General features: G+C 40.6%; 2 protein-coding genes across 2 annotated transcripts in view; one reads left to right on the top strand and one right to left on the bottom strand.

The window, feature by feature from the left end:
• The window catches only part of nelfa (negative elongation factor complex member A), a 47,658-nt gene extending 46,771 nt beyond the window's left edge, over nucleotides 1-887 (bottom strand). Inside the window, exon 1 of the mRNA XM_059965556.1 lies at nucleotides 561-887. Coding sequence (XP_059821539.1) covers nucleotides 561-770 — 210 coding nt within the window. The 5' untranslated portion in view covers nucleotides 771-887. The remainder of the gene's footprint in view (nucleotides 1-560) is intronic.
• On the top strand, nucleotides 790-18,875 carry nicol1 (NELL2 interacting cell ontogeny regulator 1). The gene is made up of 4 exons (XM_059963481.1): nucleotides 790-1,006; nucleotides 1,498-1,614; nucleotides 14,649-14,737; nucleotides 17,291-18,875. The coding sequence occupies exons 1-4, from the start codon at nucleotides 790-792 to the stop codon at nucleotides 17,354-17,356; spliced, it is 489 nt and encodes a 162-aa protein (XP_059819464.1). The 3' UTR covers nucleotides 17,357-18,875.
• Nucleotides 18,876-20,029: the final 1,154 nt, after the last annotated feature.

The following is a 20,029-nucleotide window of genomic DNA, read 5'->3' as shown; positions in this document are numbered from 1 at the left end:
TAAGGGTTTTTGTCTTATTTACCTTGCCTGAACAAGTACAATCTCACTCACGTCCAAAGCGAGAGCAGAATCCCAATGAATGCAAAAAAAAAATGTTTCGGCAGACTGAAGTTAAAATACTCAACCGTAACAAGAATATTAGCTCGATCTGGTCACGAGAGCTTATTTTAGCAACACTATTGCTTTCCCAACCATGTTACATTCCATTTGTTACAATCGGTAGGATATTTTAGAAAAGCTTTTTATTCCATATAAAAATGTAATCCGTTACAAAAAGTAGCAAGCTTCCAGCAAAAAGCAGTTGGAATAAAAAGCTTCAACGGCGGCTCTATCAAATATGCATCTACTCAACAATGTGGCTGCTGCTCCAATCGCGCCTTTTGTAAAGAGAATTAAAACCTTTTGCGCCGCTCGCAGAAGGGGCGGTAAGACTTAGTGAAGTGACCCGAGTGCTTGATGTACTTCCTGCCGCGTTCTCTCCAATTTCCCTTCCAGATTCGCTGACTGACAACCTCACAGCGAGCAAGAGAGGGAGGGAGGGACAAGGGAAGGCGCCTCACCTCGTCCACCGTCCGCTTGGGAAGGTGCAGGATCCCCAGCAGCAGTTTCAGCTTCACCGCCGACGAGAGGCCGTGAAAACACACTCGGATGTTGTCCACGACGTCCTTAGTGAGCAACGAGGCGATGCTGGGAGGCGCCCAGAGCTCGTCCGCCGACCCCAGCTTGTTGTGAAGCCACAAACCTGTGTCGCTCTCCCTCATGGACGCCATCTTGAAGAAGGAGATTTGAATGGACGGGCATTGCACGGGGCGACGAAAGCCTGTGCCGCAGGCCCCGCCCCCTCCCGCGGCGGCCCCGCCCCCGGCGCGCGCCGGCCCCGCCCCGCCCCCCCCCTCCCTCGGCGCGCGGCTGCCGGAGTGCCCGGCTCGCCTGGCTTTTTTACCGCAGCGATACCACACAAAGCGCCGCAGGAGCTCGGCAAGCCGGGGTCGGGGTCAGGATCAGGGTGAATGTTCGTGTCACATCCATGGAGGGGCATAAACGGCCGACGTTTGCGGGGCCCAGCCCCTCCCTCCACGCAGGAGGTTTTCGGCTCGAAGCCCCGTCTGCTGCTTATCCACCTCCATAAATGCCGCCTGGTCTTGATTAGCTCCGCCGGCATTCTGCGCGTTGCTGAAGATCTATAGCATCTCTTCTGTTTATATTAACGAGCCGCGCCTCCTTCCCCATCATGATGGACGCCAGGTCACGTCCCGCCTCCCCGGGCCAATCCTCTTCGCGAATTGGTGGGGTCCCACGTCAATCACTTGGCGGCTTTGCCTTTGAAGCCGAGTTGAAAGGGAGGACCGCGGAGTGGCTTAAAGCATCGTTAATTTTTGTTTGGTGCTTTAGGTTAGACTGTTTCAAAGGACGTCGCTTGATCTTTTGCCACTGCCGATTTTCTTACCATTGCTGCAGTAACGGTGATTTTTTTTTCTGTTTCTTCGTCCATCACAGACCGCTCGGGCATCGCCATGTTAACCGCTCGCTTCCTCGGGCTCATCGTCCTTGTCGGCGCCGCCGGCTTCCTCGCAGAAGCTGATGCCGAGTCCGGCACCGTGATCCCGGCTGAAAGTAAGTCCCCCGCTTCGGTGCGCATTCTGTTGTCCTGGATAGCTGACTAACCATCTGCCATTAAGGTGGATTCTGCAGGTAACTGGGGAAGAAAACTACAATTTTCTTAATTACGGGACTATTCCTTCATTGAGGTTCTTTCATAGTCAATAAGGTTGACTAATTTTCGGGAATCGTTTGGTAGGAGACATCAGACAAAATGCTGGGGGAACTCAGCAGGGACTACGAGGTTAAAGAGTTGAGTGGATGGCATGTTTTTGGAGATGATGATCATTTTGCAATCTTTTTTAATTGATTTTCAAATAAAGAATATACATACAAATCGAAAGAGGAGTTTAACAAGTAGATAATATAAAAGACATAAGCAGCAATATTAAAGACAAAAAGTATATAATATCAAACTCAAATAGGTAAAATATTATGCTGTTATATATACAATGGTCAGAAAGAAATTACAAATCCTCATAGCAATGGTAAAAAAAATTGGAAATTTTATTGATAGAGAAAGAAAAACCCCACTAACTAAACTAAAACAAAAAAGAGAGAAAGAAAAGAAAAAGAAAGATTGGGCAGTCCAAATGAGGATAAACTTAAAAAAGAAAGATAGAGAAAAAAAACACATCCTTCCAGTCATCTCCGAACCTTCATGGACAAGGATATTCTCCAAAGAGAATAAAGAAAAATAAATAAAGGTAAATTAAATCATGTGAAAATATTGAATAAAGGGTCACCAGACTTGTTCAAAATCAAAGGATGTATCAAATGTCTGGCTTCTAATTTTCTCCAAGCTTAAACATGCTTAAACAAGCTTAAACAGGAGAGCCAGTAGAAAACAGTAGGCGAGTTAGATTCTTTCCAATGTAGCAAAATAGCTCTCCTAGTCAGTAAAGTTGAAAAACCTATCACATGTTGGGTGGAGGCAGACATTTTGCTTGCTTCCTCTGGGAAAATCCCAAAAATTGCTCTGTGGATTAGGTTGAACATCCATATCTATAACTTTAGATAATATTCCAAACACATCCCTCCCAAAAATTATTCAAACTTACACATGACCAAAACATATGAGTTAGAGTAGCCACTTCTGCATTACATCTATCACAAATAGGGCATATATTAGGAAAAATATGCGCCAATTTATCTTTGTTCATATGGACCCTATGTACTATCTTAAACTGAATTAAAATATGGCATGCACAGATAGATGAATTATTAACTAAATAATAAATTTTACTCCTTTGGTTATCTGAGAGTGAATGTTGAAGTTCTACTTCCCAGGAGTGTTGAACCCTATCATTAGGCGATGTGCGAGCATTCATTAACTGTTTATAAATGATAGCTATTAATCGTTTTTGAAAAGGTTTAAACTGAAAAATAACATAAGCCAAATTTGAAGAGCAGATCAAGGGGTAATTTGGTAAAAAATCACGTAAGAAATTCCTAACCTGTAAATACCTGAAAAAATGTGTATTGGAGATATCATATTTATCCATTAACTGTGAAAAAGACATTAAACAGTCTTGTAAAAACAAATCTAAAAAAGTTTTTATTCCCTTAATTTTCCATGTTAGAAAAGCCTTATCCAAAGTTGATGGTTTAAAAAAGAAATTAGAATAAATATTACTAGAAAGTAAAAAATCATTTAATGCAAAAAATCTACAAAATTGAAACCAATTTTTTAAAGTATGTTTAACAATAGGGTTAAGAGCTTGTCTACCTATTCTGGAGAGTGAAATCGGAAGGGCAGCTCCTAATAAAGAAGCTAACGAAAACCCCATTACTGAATTTTCCTCCAGCTGTAACCATGAATGGCGATCTTGATCATCTGTATCATGAATCCAAAAAGTAATATAACGAATATTAATTGCCCAATAATAAAATCTAAAGTTTGGTAAAGCCAGTCCTCCATCTTTTTTTGATTTTTACAATAAGAGTTTATTCACTCTAGAGCTTTTATCATTCCAAATATAAGACAAAATCAGAGAGTCTATTTTATCAAAAAATGATTTTGGAACAAAAGAGGGAACTGCTTGAAATATATATTAAAATTTCAGCAGAATAACCATTTTTATAGCATTTATTCGACCTATCAATGACATCGACATAGGTGACCATTTGGAAAGCACCTGTTGAGTATATTCAACTAAAGGGAAGAAATTATACCTATATGGGTCTTTAAAATTTTTTGTAATTTTGATACCAAGATAAGTAAAATGGTTTTTGGCAATATTAAAAGGTATTTGATCATAATAATCAAAATAATTATTAATAGGAAATAATTCACTTTTATGTAAATTAAATTTGTATCCAGAAAAAGTACCAAATTCCATAAATGTAGATAACATAGAAGGAATAGATTTCTTAGGATTTGAAATGTAAACTAATAAATCATTTGCGTATAACAAAACTTTATGTAATTTATCCCCTCTCCTAATACCCTCCACAGAATTAGAATCCCTAAGAGTAATAGCAAGTGGTTCTAAAGCCAAATTAAATAATAAAGGGTTAAAGGGACAGCCCTGATGGGTACCGCTATATAATCTAAAGTAAGGAGACTTTTGATTATTAGTGAGAACCACAGCTACCGGGGCATGATAAATCAATTTAATCCAGGAGATAAATCCTGGACCAAAATTGAACCTCTTCAAAACCTGAAATAGATAAGGCCACTCCACCCTATCAAAGGCTTTCTCTGCATCCAAAGATACAATACATTCAGATTCTTTGGTTGAGGGGGAATAAATGATATTTAATAATCTTTGAATATTAAAATGTGAGTACCTATTTTTAATAAATCCTGTTTGATTGTTTGAGATAACATTAGGCAAGATACTCTCAAGCCTATTTGCTAGAATCTTAGAGAGGATTTTAAAATCTACATTCAGTAAAGAAATAGGTGTATAGGATACACATTCCAGTGGGTCTTTCCCTTTTTTTGAAATCAATGAAATTAGTGCTTCATAAAAAGTTTTAGGGAAGTTCCCAGAAGACGTAGAATCAGTGAACGTTTGATGAAGATGTGGTATAAGTGTTTCGTGAAAGATCTTATAAAATTCTACCGTATAACCATCAGGTCCCGGAGCTTTACCTAATTGCATAGAGGATATAGCCCTGGCTATCTCTTCTTGTTTAATAGGTGCATCTAACATATCAACATCTTGAATCGAAATTTGAGGTATGTTTAACCTTTGCAAAAATCTATTCATAGTGATATTACTATCAGAGAATTCAGATTTATAAGGATTAGAATAAAAGTCCATAAATATCTTATTAATTTCATAAGGATCTAAAGTTCCTGTTCTATCTGGTCGGTGAATTTTTAAAATCTGTCTTCTGACCATCCCAGCCTTTAATTGACCCGCTAAAAGTTTAGCAGATTTTTCCCCATGTATATAAAATAAACTTTTAGATTTAAAAATTTGCTGTTCAATGGGAAAGATCAGAAGTAAATCATACTGTGATTGAAGTTCGACCCTTTCTTTATATAGGTCTTAAGTAGGTTTAACTGAATATGCTTTATCTATCTGTTTAATTTTATTAATAAGCACTGACAATTCCGCTTTAGTTTTCTTTCTCAAGGCTGCTGAATATGAGATTATCTGTCCCCTAAGAAAAGATTTCAAGGTGTCCCATATAACCAGATTTGACATTCCTTCAGTTGTATTAAATTCAAAAAATATAGAAATTTGCTCCTTAATAAAATTAACAAAAGCTGGATCCTGTAACAAAATGGGGTTCAATCTCCACTGTGAGATTTTCAAAAATCTATTCGGGAGCTTAAGGGTTAACTTTAAAGGCGCGTGATCTGAAAGCGCAATGATGTCATACGTACATTCAACAATGGAGTTTAACAGACGTGTATCTAAAAAAAAGTAATCAATTCGGGAATATTTGTGATGGCCGTGTGGGAAAAAAAGAAGAAATCTTTATGATTGGGGTGTTTATATCTCCAAATATCGACAAGGCCATATTCTAATAAAAAAGAGTTAATACAAGCTGCCGCTTTATTAGGAAGCGATGGATTGGTTGATGACCTGTCAATCGCCGGATTTAAGCAACAGTTAAAGTCACCACCCATGATCAGCTTATATTCATTGAGATTCGGTAACTCTGAAAAAAGTTTCTTTAAAAAATCAGAATTATCTACATTAGGTGCGTATACACACACCAGAGCTACCTTTTGCTTGCATAATAAACCAGTAACAATTAAATATCTTCCAATCAAATCAGTAGTAGTATTAAGGTATACAAAAGGGGTTTTGGGACTAAGAAATATAGAAATGCCTCTTGTTTTACTATCCGACAGTGAGTGAAAAAGAGGCCTTTTCCAAAAGCGAAAAAATCTATCCCCATCCTGTTTTCGTATATGATTTTCTTGCGCAAAAATAATATCAGCATTAAGTGTTTTTAATTTCTTAAAAATCTTTTTACGCTTAATGGGATGATTGACACCATTCCAATTCCAAGATATTATATTAATTTTATTAACATCCATGTTTAAAGTTGAGTTTAATATTATATAAAAGAAATGTTACGCAAGTACAGATTAAACCAAAAGGTGGGGGTACAACCAGAAGGAGTGACGCATTTACGAAAGAGAAATCCATCAAAAGAACTGCCCAATCAAGAAAAAAACCTACTCTAATAGACCCCTCCCCACTCCCCCCGCACAATAGATAAAAAGGAAGGAACCAGTAGGCTGGTCCCATGCTGACTAATCACCTTTGACCCTGTTCTCCAACTTGCGGCTCCATATATATATAAAAAGCAAAAATCCCACAGAAAATAGCCATAATAAAAGGCACAAACAGAATTCAACTACTATAATGTTGTGTCTAACATTAATAAAAACATAATCAACAACGGCCATCTTAGAATCAGCTAAAGTAGCTTAAACACATATTCAAAAGAAAGAATAAATCCAAGCAAATAATGTTACAAAGAATATTCTTTCTCTTGAAAAATAAAAATAAATGAATGTATGTATATGACAACCTAAAACTATAAGTATTGAAACAAATTTAAAAAAATAAAAAGATTAATACGCAACAGGTCCTACACGGACCACTAAAGTACAATACTATAATGGTTCCCTACAAAACAGTTATATATGTATTAATTATTAATAAGGTAAAAAAATTAAATCGACCACGTCCCATACCAGAGAGTGAAAAGGTGTAACATGTACTTAACTCAAAAACTCCATAAACAACTCATACAGCAGATACTTCAAAATTGGCTATTGAATAATCGATGTAACTTTAATATTTTATTCAGTAGGCTTAACTTTAAAGTTTTTAATATACTCCCATCCCTCCTGAGGAGAGTAGATTCTCAATGGTTGAGATTTTTCAGGAAAAATTATCAGCTTTGCTGGAAAGTGAAGGGAGGGATTTAAATCTAATTTATACATTTCACTCATAACTTCTCAATATTTCTTTCGGCAAAGATTTCGGGGAGATAATCTTCAACTATACGAATGTGTGTTGAATTAAAGAGTAATTTCCATTTCTTTCTGGCTTCTCGAAGAATAGCTTCTTTAGTCGTACAATAATGCAAAGAAAGTACAACTGCTCGAGGATGTAATTCGGCTGAACGCCGAGAGAATGGAATTCTGTGAGCTCTGTCGATTAAAGGGCTAGCTTCGAGGGTCCCATTGAAAAGTGAATACAGCATATCTGAAAAGCATTTTAACAGATCGCCAGCTTCAGTATTTTCAGGCAGTCCCAGAATACGCAGATTCCTCCGACGCCCTCTACTATCTAAATCAACCATTCTTTTCTTCGTTTTAGATAGTTCTGAGGTAATTTCATTGATTTTCTTTTCCATTGAAGATATCTTCATTCCTTGATCTTTAATAGTTTGCTTGAATAAATCATGCTCGCTCTCGATTCGGGTTGTAGTCTGCTGAAGTGTTTGAAGTTGAGAATCCAAGTTTTCCAGCAAGTCTTGAATCAGAAATAGCTTTTTCGAGCTTCCCGTTTGAACTGGTCAGCTTATCGATTTTAATATTAAGCGATCTGAATTCCGACTTCATGTCTTGTATTGAAGAAAATATTCCTGCTAGTGTAACAGGTTCCTCCGTTTTCTTGGTTTCTTCCGTTTGCTCCATTTCGGGGAAAGTCTTGCCGCTTCTTAATTCAATACCAGAACGACTTTTTTTGGCCATTGTAATTAAGTCATTGATGCACCAACAATAACTCTTGGAGAGATATAGGCTTTTATTGGCTGGAAGAAAGAACAAGCAGCAAGTGATCACCACACTACATCCTGGAATCCTGGAGACTGAGGCTGGGGCGGTGTCCCCAGTTGCCTTTATACCGGGGTCCGTGGGAGGAGCCACTGGAGCAGTCAGCCGGGGGGGGTGGGGGGCATCCAGACAGGTATATGTAGTTCACCACAGTCGTAAAATCCTTCAGCAGAAATAATAAATCCTTCAGTAGAAGTAGTAAGTCATTAGAACTAAAAGGGATCTGTTAGTGGGATATAAAACATATTAAAAGAGAGAGAGAGAGCCGCTAGAAACGCGACCTACTCCATATGCTGCAAAGATGGAGAATCGGAGATGATGGTCATGCAATTTAAGTGCATGCATTCAAAATGAGGAAAACAGCTAATTCTCAAGAGTGCTTACGTTCTAGAAATACAAACACAAAATGCTGGTAAAACTCAGCAGCAGGTCAGACAGCATCTACGGAAATGAATAACCAGTCAACAGTTTGGGCTGAGACCCTTCATCAAGACTGGAAAGGAAGGGGAAGAATGCCAGGATAAAAAGATGGGGACAAACTAGAAGGTACATTTGTCCTCTTCCCACCGATCAACATCCTGGCACATATCCTGCAAGTGAAAGAAATGCTACACCTGCCCATTCACCTCCTTCCTCTCCTCGATTCAGGGCCCCATACAGTCTTTCCAGGTGAGGCAGCACTTTACCTGCAAATCTGATGGGGTTGTCTGTCGTAGCTGGCGCTCCCAATGCGGTCTCATCCACACTGGTGAGACCTGATGTAAAATTGGGGGGGGGCGAGACCAGTTTTTTTCCAGCACCTCTGCTCCATCTGCACAAAGCCGAATTTCTGGGCGGCCACTCATTTTAATTCCTAGCAACACACACACAAAATGCTGGAGGAACTCAGCAGGCCAGGCAGCATCTATGGAAAAGATTACAGTTGATGTTTCAGGCTAAGACCCTTCAGCAGGACTGGAGGAGAAAAATTGAGGATTAGATTTAAAAAAGTGGGGGAGAGGAGAGACATAAGGTGATAGGTGAAACTGGGAGGGGAGGAGTGAAGTAAAGAGCTGGGAAGTTGATTGGTGAAAGAGATACAGGGCTGGAGAAGGGGGAGTGTAATAAAAGACAAAAGGCCGTGGAAGAAAGAAAAGGGGGAAAAGGAGCACCAGAGCGAGGAGATGGGCGGGTGAGGAGATAAGGTGGGAGAGGGGAATGGCGAAGGGGGTGGGTGCAGTATTACTGGAAGTTCGAAAAATCGATGTTCACACCATCAGGTTGGAGGCTATCCAAATGGAATATAAGGTGTTGCTCCTCCAACCTGTGTGTGGATTTATCGCAACAGTAGAGGAGGCCATGGATAGATATATTGGAATGGGAGAGAGAAGTGGAATTAAAATAGGTGGCCACTGGAAGATCCCGCTTTTTCTGGTGGACATAGGTACACGGCGAAGCGATCTCTCAATCTGCACCAGATCTCACTGATATACAGGAGGCCACACCAGGAGCACCAAACACAGTAGATGACCCCAACAGACTCACAGATAAAATGTCTCCTCACCTGGAAGGGATGTTTGAGACCCTGTATGGTAGTGAGGGAGGAAGTGTAGGGGCAGGTGTAGCACTTGTTCTGCTTGCAAGGTTAAGTTCGAGGAGGGATATCAGTGAGGAGGGATGAAGGGACAAGGGAGTTGTGTAGGGAGTGATCCCTGCGGAAAGCAGAAAGGGAGATGTGCTTGGTGGTGGGATCCTGTTGGAGATGGTAGAAGTTATGGAGAATTATGTGCTGGGCTTGGAGGCTGCTGGGTGGTAGGTGAGGACAGGAGGAACCCTATCCCTGATGAGGTGAGAGCAGACTTGCATGAAATGGAAGTGATGCAGTTGAGTGCAGCATTGGTGGTGGAGGAAGGGAAGCCCCTTTCTTTGATAAAGGAGGACATCTCCTTCGTTCTAGAATGAAAAGCCTCATCCTGAGAGCAGATGCGGCAGAGATGGAGGAATTGAGAGAAGGGTATGGCGCTTTTACAAATAATAGTGTGGGAAAAGGTACAGTCTGGGTAACTGAGAGTCTGTGCATTTGAAATGGACATCAGTGGATAAGCTGTCTCCAGGGATAGAGACAGTGAGATTGAGAAAGGGAAGGGAGGTGTTGAGAATGGACCAGGTAAATTTGAGGGCAGGGTGGACATCAGAGGCAAAGTGGATGAGTTCAGCATGGGTGCAGGAAGCAGCACCAATGCAGTTGTTGATGTAGCGTTGGAGAAGTGGGGTTGGGCACCAGTGTAGGCTTGGAACATAGACTGTAACACATAGCCGACAAAAAGGCAGGCATAGTTGTGATCCATGTAGCGCCCGTGGCTACACCTTTTGTTTGAAGGAAGTGGGATGAGCCAAAGGAGAGGTTATCAAGCGTGAGGACAAGTTCTGTTAGACGAAGGAGAGTGGTGGTGGAGGGGAGCTGGGTGGATCTGGTGCCACAAAGAATGGAGGGCTTTGAGGCCGTCCTGGTGGGGGATGGAGGTGTATGCGGAGTGGACTTGAAATCAATGAAAAGATCCAGAACGTGTGAAGTATCATGGGTGTAGATAGGAAGGGTCTGAATTAGGGGAGACAAAACAGAGTCAAAGTATGCAGAACTGAGTTCAATGAGGCAGGAACGAGCCTAAACAATGGGTCTACCTGGACAAGCAGGTCTGTGGTGCTTGGGTAGGAGATAGAAACAGGAGGTGCATGTTGCAGGCACTGTGAGGTTGGTGGTGGTGGATGGGAGATCCCTAGAGCTAATAAGGTCAGTCATGGTGTGGGAGACAATGGTCTGGTGCTCCTCTGGGGTAAAAGGAGGTGTCTGAGAGTTACCGTTGGGTCTCAGCAAGGTAGAGGTCAGTACACCAGACTAGTACAGCACCCCACTTATGTATGGGTTTGATGGTGAAGTTAGGGTTAGTGCAGATGGAGTGGAGTGCAGAGCGTTTACAAGGAGTGAGGTTGGAATTGGAGACAGCAGTTGTGAAGTCCAGATGGTGATATCTCGTTGGCAGTTCACAAAGAAAAGATCCAGAGCAGACAGAAGACCAGGTTGGGGTGTCCAGGAAGAGGAGGAGGGTTGGAGAAGGGGTCATTAGTGCGGGGTGGAGAATCCTGGCCGAAGAAGTAGTGGAGGCAGTAGAGAAAAGCTCAATGTCATGGCAGGTACAGAACTCACTGAGGTGTGTGTGCAGGGGGACAAAGATGAGGCCCCTACTGAGAACAGAACATTCTGCCTCAGAGAGGGGAAAGTCAGAGGGAATAATGAAGACCTGGCATGGATGAGAACTAGGATCGGTTTACTTCACCCTTCTCCCTCCCAGTTTAACTCTTCACCTTCTGTTTCTCCCTCCCCCCCCCACTTTTTACATCTACTCATCTTTTTTTTCTCAAGTCCTGCTGAAGGATTTTGGCCCGAAACATCAGCTGTACTCTTCTCTATAGATGATGCCTGACCTGCTGAGATCCTCCAGTATTTTGTGTGTGTTGCTTGGATTTCCAGCATCTGCAGATTTTTTCTTGTTTGTGATTAATTCCAGTTTCTGTTCTGACGTGTCAGTCCATTGCTTCCTCTTTTGCCATGGGGAAGCCATTCTCGGTGGAAATGCAACACCTTTTATTCCATCTAGGTACCTCCAACCTGATAGCCTGAACATCGATTTCTCCTTCTGGTATTTTTTTCACCATTTCCTTTTCCTCTTCTATTCTTTACTCCGGCCTCTTACCTCTTCTCCTCACCTCCTCCTGGTCCCCCTCCTTCTCCAACCCTTTGCCTTTTACATCTCTCTCTCTCTCCCTCCGTCTTTTTTTACGGCAGTTGGCACCCAGCTTAATGGTGCATTACCGCCACCTTCTGCTCCGGAGTATGCGATAGACTCACATTCTAAATCCCTTCACCCAATCGCACATACACACATACCCTAACCTACACTTTATCCTCCCATCTTTGGCCATCCTAATACCCTATTCCTGTTTATCCATCATATCCTATAAAAAACCCCTGTACTCAAGAAGCTAAAAATACCCTGACCTGTGTTCTCTCACCCATGCCCAGCAACCCTTTTAATGTGGATTCCTGCACACCCAATTCCCTTAGATTAATTCTCATCATCTCTCTCTGTATCACATACTTCCTGCAACTCAGAACTACATGTTCTACTGACTCCTCTTCCTGACATTCCTCATACAGTCCTGTCTGGTGTTTCCCTATCAATTTCAATGTTTGGTTTAGTGCACAGTGCCCCAACCTTAACCTAGTCCACACAATTTCCTCTCTTCTGTATCTACTACCTACCCTAGTACCTGCAACACTTTTTTGTATTTGATATAAATGCCTCCCTTTCCCATCTTTCTTGCCACATTTGGTTGATTTTTTTCAGTATGTTTAAAAATAGAAGAGAAATGGGAGTGGATATAGGATCGGTAGAAAATGAGGCAAGAGAAATAACAATGGGGACAAGGAGATGGCTGACGAACTAAATGAGTATTTTGCATCAGATTTCACTGTGGATGACACTAGCAGTATGCCTGATGTAGTGTGTGAAGGAAGAGAAGTGGATGCAGTAACTGTTACAAGAGAGAAGGTGCTCAAAAAGTTGAAAGACCAAAAGGTATACAAATCACCCAAACCAGAGGAACTACACCCTAGGGTTCTGAAAGAAGTAGCATTAGAGATTGTGGAGGCATTAGAAATTATCTTTCAAAAACCATTGGACTCTGGCATGGTGCCAGATGACTGGAAAATTGCAAATGTTACTCCACTCTTTAAGAAGGGAGGAAGGCAGCAGAAAGGAAATTATAGACCAATTAGCCTGACCTCAGTGGTTGGGAAGATGTTAGAGTCAGTTGTTAAGGATAAGGGGATGGAGTACTTGGTGACACAGGACAAGATAGTACAAAGTCAGCATGTTTTCCTTCTGAGAAAATCCAGCCTGACAAACCTGTTGGAATTCTTTGAGGAGATTACAAGTAGGATAGATAAAAGGGATGCAGTGGATGTTGTATATTTGGACTTTCAGAAGGCCTTTGACAAGGTGCCACATATAAGGCTGCTTACCAAGTTAAGATCCCATGGTATTACAGGAGAGTTACTAACATGGTTAGAGCATTGGTTGATTGGTAGGAGGCTGTGTGTGGGAATAAAAGTATCTTTTTCTGGTTGGCTGCCAGTGACTAGTGGTGTTCCACAGGGGTCGGTTTTGGGATCACTTTTTATGCTGTATGTCAGTGATTTAGATGATGGAATAGATGGCTTTGTTGCCAAGTTTGCAGATGATATGAAGATTGGTGGAGGGGCAGGTAGTGTTGAGGAAACAGGTAGGATGCAGAAGGACTTAGACAGATTAGGAGAATGAGCAAGAAAGTGATAAATGAAATACAGTGTTGGAAAATGCATGGTCGTGCACTTTGGTAGTAGAAATAAATGTGTGGACTATTCTCTAAATGTGGAGAAAATCCAGGAATCTGAGATGCAGAGGGACTTGGGAGACCTTGTACAGAATACCCTGAAGGTTAACTTGGCAGGTTGAGTTGGTGGTGAGGAAGGCAAATACCATGTTAGCATTCATTTCAAGAGGTCTAGAATACAAGAGCAAGGATGTAATGCTGAGGATTTATAAGGCACGGATGAGGCCTCACTTTGAGGATTGTGAACAGTTTTGGGCCCCTCATCTTAGAAAAGATTTGCTGGCATTGGAAAAGGTCCAGAGGAGGTTCACAAGGATGATTCCAGGAATGAAAGGGTTAGCATACAAGGAACATCTGATAGCTCTGGGTCTGTACTCACTACATTTCAGAAGGATGGGGGGATCCAACCGTTCAAATGTTGAAAGGCCTAGACAGAGTAGATGTGGAAAGGATGTTTCCCATGGTGGGAGAGTCTAGGACAAGAGGGCACAGCCAGAGGTTAGAGGGGTGCCCTTTCAAAATAGAGATGTGGAGAAATTTCTTCAGCCAGAGGGTGGTGAATTTGTGGTATTTGTTGCCATGTGCAGCTGTGGAGGCCAGGTTGTTGTGTGTATTCAAGGCAGAGATTGATAAGTTCTTGATTGGACATTGCATCAAAGGTTATGGGGAGAAGGCTGGGAACTGGGGTTGAGGAGGAGATTTTAAAAAAAGAATCAGCCATGATTGAATAGCGGAGCAGACTCGATGGGCGAGATGGCCTAATTCTGTTCCCATATCTTACAGACGTGATGTGTTATGAACAGTTCACAAGAACATAATATACTGTTACACAAACAGTAAGGCATTGTCTTCTTTCACTGTATAAACTATAAATTACACCTGCTTACAATATTGACAAGAAGTTGGTGTCTCACTGTAATGTTTTATCCTAAACATTCCAACAGTGAAACGTTTGAGACATTACAATGCAGGGACCAGCTCCACAAAATATTGTGACAGAAGGGTCTTACCTTTGGGGAAAGACCACAGAACCCTTTTGTGGTGGCCCATACAAAATGTTGGAGGATTTAAAATAAATGACCCATAAACTAACCCATAAATTCAATTTGTACTTGATTCCTTTACATGGGTTGACACTGACAATTATAATTTCAAATACTAGGATCATTGTCCTTGGTTAGTGGAATCTATAAAACAGTCAGGTAGGGATGAAGTATTGTACTCTGATTTGAAATATCATTAAAAATGTCCAGTGCCAAAGTATCTGTGATGATTATAGTTGTTAGATTGTCTGCTAGCTGTTTCAACCACGAGAGCAACGTTCATGGTAAGTTAAAGCTTGCTTACTTTAAAGGTTTTGATGTTTCTTTCACAGGTCGTCCCTGTGTTGATTGTCATGCTTTTGAATTCATGCAGAGAGCGCTGCAGGACTTGAAAAGAACTGCAAATAACTTGAATACAAGGGTAAATATGGATTACTTGCCATTAGCAACTTAATAAAAAAATCTAAATGTAGCACATTAAAACAGACTTTAGTGATTACGTGATAAGAATCAAAAGCTCTCTCTGCATTACTCAGGGGAGGATGTTGTGTTCCTAAAAAAAGAGCATGTAACACAATGTCCACGATGCAAAGCCACAGCATCTGTAGAGATTTTTTAAATTGCCTATTTACTTCCCACATTAATGAGGACAAATTTTATTTTGTAATAGAGGGTGTCTCCCATACAGAGAACATGCAACATAGAAACAAATTATTTCATCTTGCCCAGAATATGTGAAATTTCCTTTCCAAGAATTTGCTCCCATCCACCCTCCTTCATCTCTTCTCCTTTGTAAGCTTTCCTCAATAATTGTATCAATATTGTTTGCTGTACAGTGCTTGTTTTCAGTGTTCCTTTTGATTTTTTTTGTTGATTATTGCTAATTGAAGCCTCTGGTTTTTCTTCTTTCCATGGAAACCTCTTGCATTTTCTCTACCAAATACATTTATAGTGTCTTTCAATTGCTTTCCCTTTTCAAGAGATACATCTACTATTCATCCCTTGTGATAGATATGACCTCCCAGTTCTGGTAACATGTTCTTGTATTAGCTTTTCCCCCATCTCCAAAGTCTTTTTCCTGTTTAAGTCATGGCAATCAGGACTGCATTCAGATATGGTCTATTTGCATTTCTATTTGACCCTTTTGTCGTCTTTAGTAGAGTTTAATACCTTAAACTTGCATTGAAATTAGTTTTGTCAATTATTTTTCCAATAACAAATTCATTAAGATCTTATATAGCTGTTTTCACTTTTGCACTATATTTTAGTGGTGCCTTACTGGAACCTGTGTTTCAAGATGGTCCCTAGAATCCTACAGCACAAAATTGAGTCTTTTGTTCTACCATGCCCATGCCAACAATTGGATTTGTCCATACCCACACACACTTTGTCCATAGCCTTCTGTGTCCTCAAATCAGCTGAAACGTTCTTCTACTCAATAGTGGAATTAAGGGTGATAGGGGTAGGAGGATAATGGACTTCACAATAGTAGAATCAGCTGCGAACTTATTGAAAGTTGGAGCAGTTGTGAGGAGCCTATTGCCATTTCTATTTATAGACTAATAATGTGTTCAGATTCAGCAGAATTAGATGTATGTTTGAGAAATTAATCACATTCCTGATTTCTTACTTGTAAACTGGGGTAATAGGTTTTTAAATTTTGCATTCCCAGATGCAAGAAGAATGTGCTAGCAGAAGAGATTTGAGGAGTGGAGAATTAGTCAGGGTGTGCAGGGTGTGACTGCCTAGCCTTGATTTTTATTTGGAACAAAGGATATTTGAGATTTATTAAATTACGGAAGAATTGAAGAGGAGTAAAAGAACCAACTTATTTCCATTGGAGATCAGTAACCAGGCAGCATAGATTTAACTGTTTTAGTCAAACTGCCTGGATACTCATTTGAAGAGTCACGACTTGCAAAACAGTGGTCCAAGAACTGGGAAAGGGGATGAATCTAAGTTCCATTGCAGGTAGTTGGGGTTATACAGAGAGTTCGTGACATGTTGGCCTTCATAAAGTAGGCATTGAGCACAGGACTTGGGATGTTATGCTGAAGTTGTGTAAGACATTGGTTTTTTAAGTATTGTGTGGAGTTCTGATCATCTACCCACAGGGCAGATATCAATGAATTTGGAAAAAGTGCGGAAAAATAATTACAAGGATATTGCTGGGACTTAAGGGCTTGAGTTATAAGGAAAGGTTGTATAGACTTAGACTTTATTCACTGGTACTCAGGAGGATGAGGGGATCTTACTGAGGCATACAAAATTATGATGGGTATTGATAAGAGTGAATGCTTGCAGGTTTTTTCCTCTCTGGTTAGGTGAGATAGAACGTTAGGTCATAGGTTTAGGGTGAAAGGGGAAATCTGAAGGATGCGAGCATGGAACAAGCTGCCATCAGATGTGGTAAATGCGAGTTCAGGTGTAATATTTAAGGGAAGCTTGGATAGATAATGGGTGAGAGAGGTATGGGTGGCTATGGTGGGGGTGTAGGTAGATGGGGCTAGGCAGAAGACCAGGCTGGCATGAGCTGAAGGGCCTGTTTCTGTGCTTTACACCTCTCTGGATATGATTGGTTGAATGCTTTCCTGTGTTGGAAACACTTGAGATCTGTTGATACAGAGAAATTCCCTTTGAATATTTATGATTTACAATTTTTGATACTTAAATCTATAGATTAACATTTTGTATGAAGAGAAAACAACAGAGGATATAATTCAAGATTATCAGAACCAGTCAAGCTGTAACAAGGTTATTTTAAAGGGCTGATAGTATTTCCAGTGATAATCTTTCCAAAAAAAAGTTCTAAAATCAAAAGAAAAGAATATGCTGAAAATACTCAGGATAGACCCTTCATATTTTCAGTATTTTCTATTTTAATTGTACATAGAACATTTATAGGTTGATTAAACTGTCTACTATATAACCATATATTAGATTAAGGGTGACAATGTCATTTTTATATTTACAGACCGATGATCTGCTCCTGAGAGTTGAAAAGCGGGCTTTATGTGATTGCTTGCCTTCAAACCTATAGACTGATGAATCGGAGTAGTGCATTGAGACTAAGTTCATAAAAGTCCAATGATTCATGAGACACAAACAAGTGAACTGTGTTTGAAGGTCGCTTTAACTGGGATATGTGAAGCTTAACATCACTACAAGTAGTTAATATATTGTGAGCCTTTTCAAAAGAATGGAATATTTAATTGATGAAGCTGCTGTTCTTTGGAATTCTCCTGTGCCCTGTTTTCACAAAATTCCAGAGGGCCTTCCATAACCATTTAACCATCCCATCTCACTGATGTTTCCATTGTATTATTCCCTCCCTTCCCACTCCTCCAAACTGGATTCCTTTCCAATCTGTCTAGTTCACCTTTCCCTATCAAACAGAAATTTCTAATGTGAAGATTTGTATCTTGACTTAACAACTTGTAGGTTTTTTGCAGGTAATTTGTTTGCACTTTTATTTATATTGTACTTAATTAGTAAGCATGAAATACTATATAATGGGAGTTCACTGTTACGTTCTTACTGGCAATAAGGAGGAAAATGGAGTTGAGGCAGGAGGGTGGTATGATGGAACAGCATGTTGTGGTGAGGGGGTTGGTAGAGGAGGGAATGCATATTGCTGACGTTTCTTGTTATGCTGATATAACACTACAGTAATATTCCATTTGGTGAGTAGAATGTTCTTTGCAAGTTTTGAATATTTAGCTGTGGTATGAGATTGACAAGTAGTTTTATTAACTTGTATTGATCTGAAAATATTACTTAACTGTAAAATTGCATGGTACAGTTGCCATTGTAACTTTTCCAAAGTAAAATTCCATTCAACAGGAAACTTGATTTTAAACATTTTATTGCTTGTGTACATTTGTGCTTCAGTTCCATTTCATATCTCACCACCCCCCCCCCCCCCACCCTTTAATGTTATTGTGAGCATCAGGCAGGAACTGTGAATGAAACACTCTTCCACTTAGTGTAGATTTTTTTTTAGAAGAGTAACAAAATGAGTAGTTTCCCTCTCCCATGTGCATGCTTCCTGCAGTTTTCTGACCGAGGAATCCTGTTCTGTGCTAGACAGTTTTTAGTCTTTGAGGTGATAGGAAACTAGTAAAAGTTGAGCCTTGGGTTGTCACTTCTAACATTTTTACCAGTCCTTTCTTCTGTTCTCTACAACTTGTGGGAATAAGCTGTTAGTAAAAGTTTGAAATGGACTATATATTTATGTAAAGTTTTTTCATGTGTGGTTGCTAATCTACTTTCCAAATTTGGAAAATTCAAGAAATCTTTAAAATTCCAACTATCTTTCTTTTATCATTGGTTAAAAAAAAGTTCAAAAGGTGGAGGTAGACTGGGCCAGAATACACAAAATAGTTTTACTAAGAAAATTCCATTGCAGTGATGATATTTAAAATGCTGTCATGTAAAAAGCTGCAAGATTATTCATAATTTATTTACACTGTATGCCTGTGGTGTTGCAAATAAGTTTTTCATTCTAGCCATGCATCTATGTATTTGTACATTAAACTCAACTTTGACTTGCACTGAAATGAGAAAATAATCGTATTTATTTAAGCCTCAGCTCCAGTTGTATCATTAAATTGATATGATCACTTATCGGGATTTTCTTTCGAAGTAACGTTGATCTCTGCCTGATGCTTTACTGAGGGGAAATATTCCAACTTACACACAGAATCATCTTGACAGACTGAGACCTCCGGCAGAAGACATCATTGCCAAGGAACAAGCAGGCTTCCGTAAGGTCAGACACACCACTGAGCAGATTTTCCACCTCTGCACCCTCTGTGAGAAACACCTTCAGCAGCAGAGAGTTCTACCGTGTCTTCAAAGACTTCAAGAAGATGTTTGACAGAATCTGGCATGGTGCCTTATGGGCCACCATGAAGAAATTCAACGTGGGGCAGAAGCTGATTCATACAATCCATCAGCTTTACACCAAGGCAACCATGCAGTGCTCACTCGGCACCATTGGGGAGTGGTTCCATACCTCTGTAGGAGTCCATCAGGGCTGCCTCCTCTCTCCCACTCTCTTCAACGTCTTTCTGGACTGGATTATGAGCGATACCCTTGAAGATCATGTGGGCACAGTCAGCATCAGAGGGAGGAACATCACAAACCTGAGATTTGCTGACAAATTTGATGGACTTGCAGGAAAAGAGGACGAATTGGCCAACCTGGTCAGTCATCTTGACAGAGCCTCCACAAAGTTTGGAATGGAAATAAGTGCCAAGAAAACCAAACTCATGGCAAATGCCTACGATGCCATCACAACAGACATCTCAGTCAATGGTCAGAAACTTGAGACAGTGCAGCAGCTCAAATACCTGGGGGCAATCATCGGTGATGAAGGATCAAGACCAGAAGTCCTGGCAAGAACTGCACAGACAATGACTGCACTATCCAAACTCAAGACAATATGGAGGGACAGCAACATCACCATGAAGTACAAGATCAGACTCCTGCGTGCATTGGTATTCTCCATCTTCTTGTACACATGCGAGACGTGGACCCTCACAGCAGAGCTACAGAGGAAGATACAGGCATTGGAAATGAGATGCTATCGCAACATCTTGGGCATCTCATACTTGGACCACATCACAAACGAGCAGGTCCGCAAGACCATCCAGCACCACATTGGCCCTCATGAAGACCTTCTCACAACGGTGAAGAAAAGAAAGCTGAG

The sequence above is a fragment of the Hypanus sabinus genome, chromosome 3, assembly GCF_030144855.1.
Source record: "Hypanus sabinus isolate sHypSab1 chromosome 3, sHypSab1.hap1, whole genome shotgun sequence".
In the NCBI taxonomy this organism is placed as follows: domain Eukaryota; kingdom Metazoa; phylum Chordata; class Chondrichthyes; order Myliobatiformes; family Dasyatidae; genus Hypanus; species Hypanus sabinus.
This window is presented reverse-complemented; position numbering and strand designations above follow the sequence as displayed.

Excerpts from the sequence above, each read along its gene's own strand:
- nicol1 (XM_059963481.1), top strand. The coding sequence starts at position 790 with ATGGACGGGCATTGCACGGGGCGACGAAAGCCTGTGCCGCAGGCCCCG. Across the intron at positions 1,615-14,648 it reads CACCGTGATCCCGGCTGAAA|GTCGTCCCTGTGTTGATTGT; the intron begins GTAAGTCCCCCG and ends TTTCTTTCACAG. Across the intron at positions 14,738-17,290 it reads CAAATAACTTGAATACAAGG|ACCGATGATCTGCTCCTGAG; the intron begins GTAAATATGGAT and ends TTATATTTACAG.